This window comes from Cetorhinus maximus, chromosome 19, assembly GCF_964194155.1.
Source record: "Cetorhinus maximus chromosome 19, sCetMax3.hap1.1, whole genome shotgun sequence".
Lineage (NCBI taxonomy): Eukaryota > Metazoa > Chordata > Chondrichthyes > Lamniformes > Cetorhinidae > Cetorhinus > Cetorhinus maximus.
The window spans coordinates 76,247,515-76,261,964 of NC_135897.1; the positions used below are offsets into that span (position 1 = coordinate 76,247,515).

At 44.9% G+C, this 14,450-nt stretch overlaps 1 protein-coding gene across 1 annotated transcript in view; it reads left to right on the plus strand.

The window, feature by feature from the left end:
- Nucleotides 1-14,450, plus strand: part of dner (delta/notch-like EGF repeat containing) — a 288,305-nt gene that overhangs the window by 207,960 nt on the left and 65,895 nt on the right. Inside the window, exon 6 of the mRNA XM_078564184.1 lies at nt 522-675. Within this exon, the coding sequence (XP_078420310.1) occupies nt 522-675 (154 nt within the window). The remainder of the gene's footprint in view (nt 1-521; nt 676-14,450) is intronic.

Sequence of the window (14,450 nt, forward strand, 5' to 3'; positions counted from 1 at the left end):
AGTTATTATTTCAGTGGTTTTTGCTTCCTGGTTTCCTGGCTATGAGGATACTTCAATGTGATTGGCTGTTTACCCTCTTGCTGACATCATAATTGCTGAATGCCTGGAGCTCCTCTTGATTTGGGGCCAGATCCAAACTGACATCGGGAAATCTGCACCACAGAAATTGCTAGACCATTTGTGAGCGGCTTTCTTTGGGGCTAGATGTACTCCAGATGTTAAACAAAAACAAAATTACCTGGAAAAACTCAGCAGGTCTGGCAGCACCGATGCTGCCAGACCTGCTGAGTTTTTCCAGGTAATTTTGTTTTTGTTTTGGATTTCCAGCATCCGCAGTAGTTTTTTGTTTTTGTACTCCAGATGTTATCTAACTAGGTCTTTGTATAGCTGTAGCAAAATGCCTTCCCCTTTATATTCTATTCCACTGGCTATAAAGGCTAACAATCGCTCGCTAGTCATTCTGATTATTTTTGTACCTGACTGCTACCTTTTAGTTTAACATTTCACACGTATATTTATAGGTAACCTTCTACTGTGACTGTGAGGAGGGACACATTGGGCTTTTCTGTGAAGAATTTGATGGCTGCCATAGCAACCAGTGTCACAACAACGGAACATGTTTAGACATTAAACAGGGGAATAATGAGAGAAACTTCACCTGTGTCTGTTCACCAGGTATGTTTAATACATTTGTTAATCCTTTGATGACCAGAATGACTAATGCAGAGTTGTTCATTGTCTTTTGATCTACTTGTGGCTCTGTAGCATAGTGGAGCACAGTGTTTCACCAACAACTTTAGCTCATATAAGACCTGTTAACATGGCAAACATCTCTAGGCACTTCAGAAATGGGGAGCGAGTAATGGACGCTGAGTAAGAATTGGCAGAAGATTAGGGGAGATAACTGAAGGCATAGTCAACAATGTAGATTGTAAGGAGCATTAAGAAAATTAGGAGAGATGCAGCAAGCTCCAGGAGTTTAGGAAAAAAAATGTCAGAGGGAAGGGTGGTGATGATTGAAGACTTGGCATGGCTGGTGGAGCAGAAGAAGATGGGGAGTATGTAGTCCACGCTCAGGAGAGCAGAGATTAAGAACTGGGATATAAGGCAGGAGGAGGCAGCAGTAGCGGAGCATAGATGCCAAGGAGGAATATGCTTAACAAAAGGAGTCGTGAGCCATGGGGGACTCCCAGCCCTGAGTCAGCAACCAAAGAAACAGCCATTTAACATTCCCTTTGAAGTACATTGTCTCCCTTACCTTCTCATCAAGCTATTAATCAATCACAGCCATTCATAGCATTAATGTCAGAAGCTTTTATTCACTTCAGACCTTTTAATTTTGTGTAAATAAATTCATTAGCATTAATAAACCATATCAAAGAAAGGATAACTTATTACAAGATAATGGAAATGTCAATCAAACAAAGCTTGTATTCCCCTCTACAGCTGTGCCAACATTGTGCGCTAAGCTAAGTACATTAGTCAGCCTTGGAGCTCAGCCAAGCATTCATAATGAGATCATCTGGCAAATGTATCAACAGAAGCAGGCTGCACAGATGGCCAGACATCTATTTTTCCAGATGGCCTCATTATGAATGCTTGGCTGAGCTTCAAGACTGTCTAATGCACTTAGCTCAGTAGACAATGGTGACACAGCTTTCGGGGAGTGTAAGCTGTGTTTAATTGACAAGGTATATTTTCAAAATTTCTGCTTATGTCATCAATTTCATGACCAGTTCAAAGACTTGTGGTAGCTCATTGGTTCTGTACATAGTGGATACTGGGTGACTGGATGGGGAGGATGCATGGGGTTATGGAAGGGAGATGGAGGATATGGGGGGCATGGAGGAGACATGAGGGCATGGAAGATATGAGAAGGCATTGGGAGCGCAGGTGGTTGGGTGGGTGGTGAGGGCTTGAGGACTTCACTATCATGATTGACAGCCAATGCCCCAATAAATGTAGGTATGCCTTCTAACTCGCCGGCCTCACCATCTTCCCGTCTCATTTGTCACCTCGGGCCTGCCTTTGGAGGCATCGGGCCCAACTCCATTCTGCCTCTGCCTCCCCAGAATGAAAATAATGCGGGCGGGGACCTACTTAGTGGAAACAGGTTTGCATGGTCAGCAACTTTCCCAACTCACGTTTCCCGTCTCCTTCGTGAAAATCCGGCCCAATGTGTTGGGCAGAAGATAGACTGGCAACGAGTTGGGTGGCGAGTGAGCAGGACCTGATGTGGCTGGTGGAATCCAGATGATATTGAACTTTTGTAGAGTGGGGCTCAAGAGGCTGGCTGGAAGGACATTGCAAAGGCTGAGCCTGGAAATAACAAAGGTATCGATTGGCATTTCAGCAGTGATGCGGATAAGGTAAGGTCAGGGTCACCCAGTGTTGCAAAAGCGGAAATTAGCATAGGTGGTGATGAACTGCATGTAGGGTTTGAGGCTCAGCACAAAGTTCCTGCTATATTTGCATATAAAACCTTTATTGCTGCAGGCAGTGGTTTTGGCATTTTCCCCGCAGCGACCATTTTGTTCACCACTGCTGACAGACCTGGATTTCAAAAAGTTGTCTGCTTAATGTTATAATATCAAACACTGTCTAGTCAATCAGCCACATGCATTTCCAAGTTGTTTGTGCTTCAGTGCATCTTTAAAACAGTTCCTCTGCCTGCCCGGTGTAGCCTTTCCACATTTGAATAGAACCCACTTGGGAGCCTTGGCGACATACTCAGGACATCCAAATTTCATTAGGATTATCTGGATAATGTTTCATTTTCCACATTTCAGCACCTCTCAAATGATAAAAAGCATTTTTGATAATACACCACGCATTGTTACTCACTGTTGATGGAAGCTGTCAATCCAACATGCTTTCAGGGAGTCTGGTCAGTGCCCAATTTGTCACCCTGTAATGTGTTGGCGAAGGATAAACTCCTTTGGTTGAGCATGAGTAAATCACAGTAAGCATGCCGGCTAAAGAGATAACTCACCGGCTAATCAGAAACATTTGAGCAACATCAAGGGGAACATGATATTGTAATAATAAAATGTGAGAACTCAAAAGCAAAATATTGCAGACGGCTGGAAATAAATTTAAAAAGAGAAAATGTTGGGAATACTCAGCAGGCCAAGTAACATTGGTGGAGAGAGAAACAGTTAACGTTTCAGGTCAATGGCTTTTCATCAGAACTGGTACAAGTTCTGCTGACCTACAAAGTAGTTCCAGCATTTTCTGTTTTTATTAAAAGTATGTCATTTACAATAGAATGTAGGTACAGCTAGTTATTTTAAGGGAATAATTAATCTGCTAAATCTGCTTTTTCACTCTTAGGATAGACAATTTACTTTCACACCTCAGAATGTGGAAAGCTTACATCTTTACAATTTACTGATGTTTAATTTATGTTCAGAAATATTGTCTGTCTTGTTACTACAATACATACCAGGTCATTCTCACCTGGACACTGTACAGATAAGCATACATTTTGATGTCAACTTCTATATAGTCAGACTGGGTAAAATCACTGCCATCTGGTAACATGTGGGTCTGCTCTATCTTAGTGTCAATGTTTGTACATGTGCAGTAATCACAGAGTAAAAGATTTGATGGCTGTGTTTAGGTTAATATAGGTGCTTTGATGGGTGAAAAGCCCAATATGGGGCACATATATAAGGCCACAAATCATACTGAAACCCAAATGAAGCAGATGGATGATTTGCCTTGTGTGCTGATCTTGGAAACGTTAATTGAGTTAATTCAAAGCAATCCAGTAGACATGCTGCCATCGTGGTCTGTCACTGGCCATGTCTTTGTTGATGTTGGAGTTAATATAACAAGATTTCAAGATGGCCTTTAGTGGTTCCTCATAGCATTTTATTTTAACCCTGTTGCAGACACGTGCCACAATGAATTCTTTCTTCAAAACAAAGGGTAGAATTTCTGCAGGGGGTCCCTTGTCTCCTGCTAATACTGTAGCAGAAGTTGGATGAAGCAGAAACAGGCATTTCCCCAGGAGTTCTGCTGATCTTCCACTGAATTTTCAGTGTGAGATCAGAAGAACCCCCATGGAAATTACTGACGACATTAATTTTGCCAGCTAAACATACAGAATAAATTTTATTTGCATTAACCATTGTGAAATCTGTGATTTCAGTGAATGCTTTTAAATTTTATCAGAGATGTAGCTGATGGCAATGTGGTAAATTTGAATTTATGTTATAGGGCGGAATCGGCCCAGATTTGCACTAAGTGCGGTAGTGGGCGGGTAAAAAGCCACAACGGCAACTTCTCACACTGTATCGTCCCAAACCCGCCGCATTAATTATGTGTTCCCGGGAAACATGCCGTTTCCATGGTGGGCGGGCTGTCATTCACCTGCCACGCAATCACTGCCGCTTCATCACGCCAGGTGCCATAAGCACAGCCGCATGCACACCTCTCAGTGCTTCCAGCCCAGGGACTGCTGCATGGAAGACAAGGCAAGAAGACTGCAGCCCCCAGCATCAATGATATGTCCCTCGAGCGCCGTTTGGAAGCTGTGGAGGCCCTCCGTGATGTCGTCTACCCCCACTCTGGCCACAGGATGGGCAGCAATATCACTAACCCGGCTTGGGAGGCATTGGCAGTGGTGGTCAGTGCCCATGCCCTGCAAAAGAGGACAGCCACCCAGTGCCGAAAGAGGATGAATGATTTCCTCAATTCTGCCAGAGTATATCACTTTGCTAATCACTCTCAACTCACACACTCACAAACCCATCCCACATCCACAGGGCCCCACTCTGTCACGCACACCTTCATTGTCCTCATCCGGCCCGTGGGACCACTCAGCACCCACACATGCCAGGCATACATATCATCTGGCCTGGCAGGTGTCCTGATACACTCTCTCCACCTCTATTCATGCAGGACAAGCTGGCACACAACAAGAGGGAGAGGTCGCAGACTGGTGGAGGAATGTCTGAAATCAAGGTCCTCACGGACTTTGAAAACAGAGCCATCCAGCTGGCCAGCGAGGATCTGGGCCATTCCTGTGCTGATGGTGAGGTCGGCGCTGCTCTACCAAGTAAGCATCCAGCAGTGCAACATCCATCAGGCAACCATGCTGTGAGTGATGTGTCCTCTTTCACAGGCCACTGCCATGTACTAATTATCTCTCCTTGCTTTTGCAGGCACATCTGCAAAACAGCCAAGAGAGTCAGCAACCCAGGGCCTGCAATCAAGTCCTGAGGGAAGCTCAGAAGAGGAAGCTTTTGAAGCCCTCCCTGAAGACCCAACACAGCGTTCACCCACATCTTCCACCAGCGCAGAGACACGCAACTCGGTGGGACCTAGTTTTAGAGTAGCCTCGGGATCACAATCTGGTGAGCACATCGCACTGTCTGATCCACAGCAGATGGCGGCAGAGACTTCCCAGGTCCCCGGCACTCAGGGGACTGCTGGAGGCCGGAAATTTGCTAAGTCTGAGTCAGATGATGAGCTTCCGGACTCAGTCATGTCTCAGTTGCTGAAGCTGCAGAGGCAAGCTCGGGAACATCAGGAAGGGATGGCCGCAGCATTCCTCAGATTGCAAGGCACGATGGAGGAGTCTGTCCGCCTTCAGGCTGAGGTGATAGTACCTGCTTGCCAACACACTGAGGTCAACACTGGCAGGATGGCAGCCGGTATGGAGACCTTGGCCCAGGATGTCGCTTCTGCACTGCTGCGCGGGCTGAATTTGATCGCCAATGCCATAGTTGGCCTCCAACAGGGTGGCGAGAGGGCTGCAGGCAGCCCAATCTCATTCCAGCTACCCCTTCTCCTCAAGGAGTCAGCCAGGGGCCCTCAGGCACCCATAGGGAGGAGGATCAGCAGGTGCACACCCCAGGGCCATCCATCTGACTCCGGGAGTGTTCATCCCATCCTAATCCCCTCTTCCTGTGACCTCAGCAATTCCAGCTACACAGGCCAAGGAGGGTGCCACTGCCACACAGCAGGACCCCAAAAGCAGGTCAGGGCCCTCCAGGTCTCGGCCCTCCAGAGGACGCCCATCAAGGTGATCACAGACAGGGCGTAGCAGTCAGCAGGCTGCCTCCACCTCCGCTGTGGATGTCCAGGGAGCACCAAGACGTTGCAGCAGGGCTAGGAAAGTTAAGAAGATGTAGATGCATAACCTGGGCACGGGTTTTAATCACTTGTATATAATGTTCACTATGGTCAATAAACTCCCATTTGTGTCACTCAGATGTGAAACCTTTCTGCACAAGATAAAGGTGTTTCAGTGCAGGGCCTCTTCTCTGTGCTTTGTGCAGCCTTCAGGCCAAAGTGATGGTTCAACCTCACAGTCCCTGGACATATTACTGATGCCAGCACCTCGATGGTGCTTGTCATTGCTGCCAGAATGTTGTGGGCAGGTGAAACCAAGTTCTGTCATTCTCTCTGTGTGCTCTTAGCACCTTTAAGGTGGGGTTGGCCCCCATTTCTTCAGCATCTCTAACCAGTGAAGTTGTGCTCCAGAAAAGGTCAGGTGCTGAAGGCAGACAAAGGATCTGATGCTTTTAAAGTTTAATGGCTGCGTCTCCATGATATGACCCTAATCACAGAGCGCATGCAAGCTGCCCTTGGGCCAGACAGGAGTCAGACATTCTCAGAGGCTATGTGAAGACCTATGGGGTGTCCTCAATGCAATGTTGTCATCATCCTCCTGCAATTGAGCGATTGTTAGGGCCTCTACTGCACCTCCATGACAGGAGCATTATTACAGAGGGTATGTGCACTGCCATAAGCCAGACTGGAGTCAAACATTCATAGATGCAATGTGAGGATCTATGGTATCCCCTCACTGTATGTTGTCATCATCCTCCACAAATCCAGCAGCTATGAGGGCCTCCTGAGTGCGCTTGCCTCGTCTAGCCAGTTCGAGGGCCTCATCACCATCAATGTCGCCTCGAGGCCTTCCTCACCCTCATCAACGTCGACGTCCTCCTCAGCGGCAGAGACCTCCAGCTCCTCACCATAAGTCCATAAGACACAGGAGCTCATCGAGTCTGCCCCACTATTCAGTGAGATCATGGCTGATCTGATAATCCTTAACTCCACTTTCCTGCCTTTTCCCCATAACCCTTGATTCCCTTACTGATTAAAAATCAGTCTATCTCAGCCTTGAATATACTTAACGACCCAGCACTAAAGCCCTCTGTGGTAGAGAATTCCACAGATTCACTACCCTCTGAGAGAAGAAATTCCTCCTCATCTCTGTCTTAAATGGACGACCCCTTACTCTGAGATTATGCCCTCTGATCCTAAACTCTCCCACAAGGGGAAATAACCTCTCAGCATCCACCCTGTCAACCCCCCCTAAGAATCTTTTATGTTTCAATAAGGCCCCCTCTCATTCTTCTAAACTCCAATGAGCTCCTGCATCTTCTCCTCAGCCAGCTCCTCTCCCCATTGCAGCACCAGGTTGTAAAGGGCGCAGCAAGCGATGACAATGCATAACACCTTCTGTGGACTGTATTGCAGGGCTCTGCCAGGCTGGTCCATGCACCAGAACCTCATTTTCAGCATCCCAATGGTTTGTTCCACCAAGTTGTGAGTTGCAGCATGAAACTCATTATACCGTCGCTCTGCTACAGTCTGAGGCTGCCACGTGGGTGTCATCAGCCACATTCTCTGCAGGTAGCCCTTGTGCCATAGGAGCCAACCCTGCACCCTCTGTGGACCCTGAAAGACATCAGGGATCTGTGAGAATGTAGGAGTCGTGGACACTCCCTGGAAACCGTGCGCAGACCTAAAGGATGTGTTTGTGGTGGTCACACACCAGCTGCACATTCAGCGAATGGAAGCCCTTGCAGATGACATAGTTGACCCCTTGTTGTGTTGGAGATCTGAGCGCCATGAAAGTGCAGTCGATCGCACCCTGCACCTGTGGGAAACTCGAGATCTGGGCAAATCCAGTCACTCTTGCATCCTGGCTGTCCTGGTCCTGGGCGAAATGCACACAGTTGTATGCCCTCATGAAGATGGCATCCGTGACCTCATGGATGCATTTGTGGGTGGAGGCTTGTGATATCTCGGAGGTTGCCTGTGGAGTCCTGAAAGGAGCCACTGATGTAAAAATTGAGCACCGCAGTCACTTTCACAGCCAGTGGCAGTGGATGTCCCGCATGTCCCCGTGGCGCCAAGTCCTGCAGTAGCTGGCAGACATGTCCGACCAGTTCCCTAGACATGCACAGTCTTCGGTGACACTGATTGTCGGTCATCTGTAGGAATGAAAGGCGGCATCTTTAGACCCTAGGTCTCAGTAGGCGCCGACCAACAACAACTCGCTGTAGCTCTTCAGCAGCGTGTGCAGGAGCCCCAACCTCCCCTTCTTCCTGAGCGTGTTGCTCCTCCCTCTGCACAACTAGGTGCCTCCGTTGTTCTCTTCTCCGTTGTCTCCGCTCTCTGTACGCCACAAGGTATATAGCTAGTTCACCAGGCTCCATGCTCCTGATGTAATCCTCCTGCAGGTTGAAAGAGAGAGATACGTGAGTTAGCTTGGGTATACTAAGAACCTCTTTTGATTAAGTCTGAAGGCCCTTTAACGCATGGACAGTTAAGTGCTGGACACCACTTGGATGGCCAGAGTTTAGTGCGGCTGCCTGAAACCCCAGCCGCCTCCGCCCCACTCCACCTGACCGATTGGCAGGAGCCTTGGCCATTGGACTGCATGCTGTGCTCTCAGCTCAGGCACAAGCATTCTCCTAACCCGTGCTGCAAGGCTGCGCTGTTAGCTTGAACCATGGGGGGGAGACTGGTCCAAACCAGGATGATGACATTGCAAGGGGCTGTGAGCACCTCCACCAGTGACTGGTCCATGGCCAGCTTTAGCAAGGAGATTGTACAATGTGCCCAGTTGTCCAACTGTTCTGCAGTCCACTAAAACGCTCATTAGTTTGCAGCCTGTGCCCGAGGGATGAAAAGCTCTGGAGCACTTGATGGCACCTTGATGCCTCTGCGTTGCTTGAGTAGGTAGAGAAGCTAGAGGCCCCACTCCACACATGTCAGTATAGCTGCACCTGAACTGTCTCAGCTGCAGAGGAATGGTCGCTTTATACAAGGTTTCCCTAACGCGTGGCCGCTTCCCTCCACCCCAGCCCGCACGTGCTTGTGCACTACCTTCAACCACAGGGCAGTCCATGCCCCTATCCCCAAGTCACTTCAACCACAGGGCAGTCCGTGCCCCTATCCCCAAGTCACTTCAACCACAGGGCAGCCCTTGCCCTACACCTCCAACGCACCTCAACTTGCACAACGTTACTGTGCACTCACCTCCCAGTTCCCCTCAAAGTGCAATCCGCCAAGTACACGCATTATATATGCTGTTGTGAAACATGTTGGAGTGCAATCACACTGACATGGGCGGACAATCCAGCGGGTGGAGGGAATGGTTCCACCAGGCTAGGCTTATAATTATATGCAGATGTATTACAATGAGGTTCCCAACGTCCGATGGCAAGAAACGCAGACCACCATCGACAGGCAGAACAGGCAATCACAAACTGGTTTAATCTTCTCGCCATATTGTCCGCTCACGCTGTCGAGCATGGCTGATACCAGCAGGCACGGATTAATCCACCCATAGTGTACGACAGGTGAGGAGGACGTGTGGCATAGTGATAGTGTCCCTGTCTCTAGGCCAGAAGCTCTGGGTTCAAGTCCGACTTCAGGACTTGACGGCCAGGGAAGGTGCATTCCTAATGTGGCCAAACAGGTTGATTATCAGCCCGTAAATCCTTCCAATATGTCTGATGGCAGGCATACTGCAGGAGGTGACAGCCAACCATTGCAGTACTTTGCCAAGCATAATCATGGACCAACCCAATGGAAGTCCATGGTCACCAATGTCCTGTTAGGGCATGGTACCAGAAAGAGGAGGTAGAATGGGTGAGTGTGATTCGCATTCTGCTTTACATCTCTTCCGATTTATATTTCCATTGACTTCACCAAACCACTTTCTATCACTCCTATTTTACAAAGTTTCAATAGGCCAAAATAATTACTATTCATTCACCTTGCACTGAATGCCAATAGATCAAGCTATTTTCACTTTTTTGTATAGGATTTCATTGGATCAAGTTATTTCCCGTTTAATTCTACTGTATAAGATTCGTAATAACTATGTGACTCTCCATTTACTTCCACTGCATAAAATTCCAATTCATTCCATCGGCCATGAAAATGTGATGAAAGCATAATTTAATTTATTGATCCCACTGTAAACATTGACTAATGTTTCTATTTATCACCCTCAGCAAATTTTAAATAGTTAATTCAGTGCCAAATGTTATTTATAGTCAGCAACATGTTTTAGAAATGTAATATTTTATATAAAACACTCATTTCAACAGCATCTGCTGTTCAGTGTGAGTTATCTGTGGTATAAAGTTTATAGTCTGAGGTCTATAGAAATCCTAATCTAAGCATGAGAATTCCAGGAAAACTAGCTACACATTCATCAAAATACTAAATATGCACATAAGTTAAAAGCAGACAGGTAGTTGAGGGTCTACCATCATGCATTGGAAGTGATAAGGAAAAATCTTGTATGTAGGAACGTTGGAACAGGAATAGGCCATTTGGCCCATCGAGCCTGCTCCGTCACTCAATTAGATAATGGCTGATCATCCACCTCAACACAACTTTCCCACACTAACCCTTGATGCCATTAGTATCCAGAAATCTTTCAATTTCTTTCTTGAACGTGTTCAGCAATTGAGCTTCCACAGCTCTCTGGGGATAAACCACCCTCTGAGTGAAGAAATCCCAGTCTAAAGTGGCCTTCCCCTTATTCTGAGACTGTGTCCATGTTCCTAGGGGAAAATTCTATCAACATCTACCCTATCAAGCCCTGTAAAAATTTTGTAAGTTTCAATGAGATCACCTTTCGTTCTTCAAAACTCTACAGAATATAGGCCCTGTTTCCTCAGTCTCTCCTCTTAACACAATCCTACCATCCCAGAGATCAGTCTGGTGAACCTCCGTTGCACTCCCTCCATGGCAAGTATATCCTTCCTTAGATAAGGAGACCAAAACTGTACACAATACTCCAGGTGCGGTCTCACCAAGGCTTTATACAACTACAGCAAGATGTCTGTACTCCTGTACTTGTGATGAAGGTCAAAATACCATTTGCCTTCCTAATTGCTTGCTGCAGCTGCCTGCTAGCTTTTAGTAACTCAAGAACAAGGACACCCTTTGAACATCTACACTTCCCAGCATCTCACCATTTAAGATGTATGGGGATGAGGGTATGTTTGGAGGAAGGTATTTTATTGATGCCTCTATGCCCAGGCAAATAAAAACAACCTACAACATTGGTCCAGTTCCTCCCACATACTGTATTTCATCCCTTGTACACTTGAACACAAGAAGGCCCTTTAGGATTAAATCAAGGTCGTGTATAATTGTATGTGTTACGGCACTGATCCATGTTCAGTAAAAGAAAAAGAAAAACCTGTGCAAATGGAGAAAATCTGAAATAGAAAGCAAAATTTTGGAAATACTCGACAAGTCAGTCAGAATCTGTTTAAAAAAAGACTGACATCAAACTAGTGGACCTATAGTTCCCTGAGACTGCCTTATCACCCTTATAAAAAATTGTAGCCATCTCTATATCCTTCCAATCTAAGGAAAATGTCGCTATCTCTAGTGAGCTGTTGAGGATATGGCTCAAGGGCTCAAAAAACATAAGGATCCTTGGGTGGCTGGCAACTGGTCTGGCAGCCAGATGAATTTTGATGTTTCCTATTTTATTTAAGATAATATCCTTATTTATTTTATTGGTCTGGATTTTGTAATGGGAATAACTGTGAGGCGAACAGCATTCACCATTATAATGGAATAAAGTGGTTAGCAGCTTCTATTGACCATGCATGCGCAGTCAAATGTGCAAACCTGGAAGTTGCTGTAGGAGCTACTCTGCTCATCCATAGGGTGCACTGTTGCAGTTCTTGTAGATATTCAGCACTGAAATCACTGTAATGGTGTGAACCTGAGGTTCACACTAAAGATGGCTAAAAAAGTTAGGGCTGATGCATTAGGAGTAAGATAGTTTTTAAAGTCATAAATAAGTGTTAATTACTGCCAAACTACATCTTTGGCCTGAAAATTTAATTTTACAAGTATGAAGACTCATTCCCTCAGAAGAAAAATAGCGTTGGAGATCTTCAATAAAAAATTTAAACAATCTATTTTACCTTTTCTGCCTATCTCTTTTATCCTCCCCCTTATCACATCTGTATTTCCCAGTTTTTATTTCACTTTCTGTACATCATTTAAATCTAATTTACATTTGCTGTTTAAACCTTCTGATTTAAACTCTGCATAGCTCAGCAAGGATTCTTCAACCGGATTGATTAAAGAATTACACGGTTTCTTGCCCTACTTACAGATGCCATAGATCCCCTGTAAGGGCACAGCGCTGAAACAGATGCCAGATAAGAGCAAGTCTGTGCTCTAAAACTGCAACTGTCAGCAAGGTGAAAGGCAAGCAACATTCCTCCACAACTGACTGCAAAATCCGGGCCTGTATTTTAAATTTTGTTGTCAACAGTGCACCTTATTTCTGATAATTGAGCATTGTCTTCAAGAGTGAAGAATGATATGAAGTAATCATTTAATTCCTGGACCTGGCAGTCCATTCAATCTGCCCTAGAGAATCTTTCAATGGCCTCATACAGTTGTTAATGGTCCTTTGACTCTGAACATAACTGAAGAAAATCTTTGACCATTGGTACTGCAATTGTTCACCCTTCTCCATTGACCTTTAAGCTTCTCTAACAGCAGCCTTTCCTTTATTTGCGCATGATGTATGTCCTTGTTTTTGTGAGAATTCTATTCTTTTAATTGATGTAAGCACATTTGTTTAAATCTAATGTGTTGCAGGCAATTTCTTCTTGTTCAAGATAAATCAGCAAAGTACGATAATGAAATTAAAATGGCAGCCATGACTGGAATTTTAAACAAGAACAGGAATTACTTTCAGTTGATTTATTTTTTGATTACTCCGCCATTCAGTTTAGGACTTGAATCAAAGCTACTTTAGCAGGCATGTTAGAATGATACGAAATTAATAATAACTGCACCATTCTTCTGAAAATAACCATTAGTGTCACTACAGTGTTATGAAATGTGTGAGCTCCATAGGGTATCTGAATCAATCAAATGATACTGGAATAAGGCTGCAGATGCTGAGCTCTGTTGAGAACTAAAAATAGATAATGGTGAATATTATTGGCTGAGGCAGCAATAAGACAGCCCACTATAGGGATGGGTGGATATCTATCCTATAAAAGAGATGTATTAGCCATTAATGACAGACACAGCTTCTCCAACGCAAAATATCTTAAAGAAAAAAAGCATCAGTTGCTGTAAAAGCATCAGTGCAAGCTATCTTTCAAATTATGACAGAGATTATCCAAAGGAAGTCTTATGAATGGCAAATTATACTTTTAGACAATATACAGTATACCTACAGTGGCTTTTTTCTCTATTTCATAAAACCATCTCATGACATTTAACTGCATTTCAGCTTTGATGTTGCAGTACCTCCTCGCAGATAGATTACTCCACATTTTTAAAAGTATTAGAGGGTTTTAGCCTTTGCTTCTCTGTTGGTGAATGCATTTCATGTGTTGAACACCCTTTGTATGAAAATGAATTTCCTGATATTAATCCTAACCTTACCTTTAACTAGTTTTACCCTCTGGCTACATTGTCCTGTTCTCACAATTTAATTAGAGTCATACAATGATACAGCATAGAAGGAGTCCACTAGTTGATGGATTTATCCCTCTCCTCTTCTTTGCCAATCCTTTGGCACGACTCCCCTAGCTAAGGAAGATTGGAAGATTGTGGCCAGAGCCTCTGCAATTTCCAACCTCACTTCCCTCCATAATCTCAGATGCATCCCATTTGGACCAGCTGGATTTTTCTACCCAACCTATTAAGTAGTTCCTCTTTAAATATTTTTAGTTTATCCAATTTCTCTACGACCTCCACCATTACTGCGATATTGGCAGCATACTGTTGCTTAGTGAAGATAGATGCAAAGTAACTATTTAATACCTTAGCCATACCCTCTACCTCCCTAAGAAGTTTTCCTTTTGTGAGCCCTAATCAGCCCCATCCTTTCTCTGACATATGTTAAACTGTATATCGGTCTAGGAGTATTACAGTTCAAAGTGTGTAATAGAGAGGAAGCTTCAATGTTTTATCTATTGCTGAATGAGACATGAAGATGTGTTATAACTGGAGGTTTTATTATGTCAGAGAGTGAAGTTTACCAAAACTGGTAAAGTGAAAGAGTGATACCAGGTAATGTTACAATGAGGACACTGGTATAGCACAAAGCATCATAATGAAGGGCTGTGAATATGAATGGATAAAACTGAGGGCTGTGCATTTCAGAATGATATGATAAGCATTGT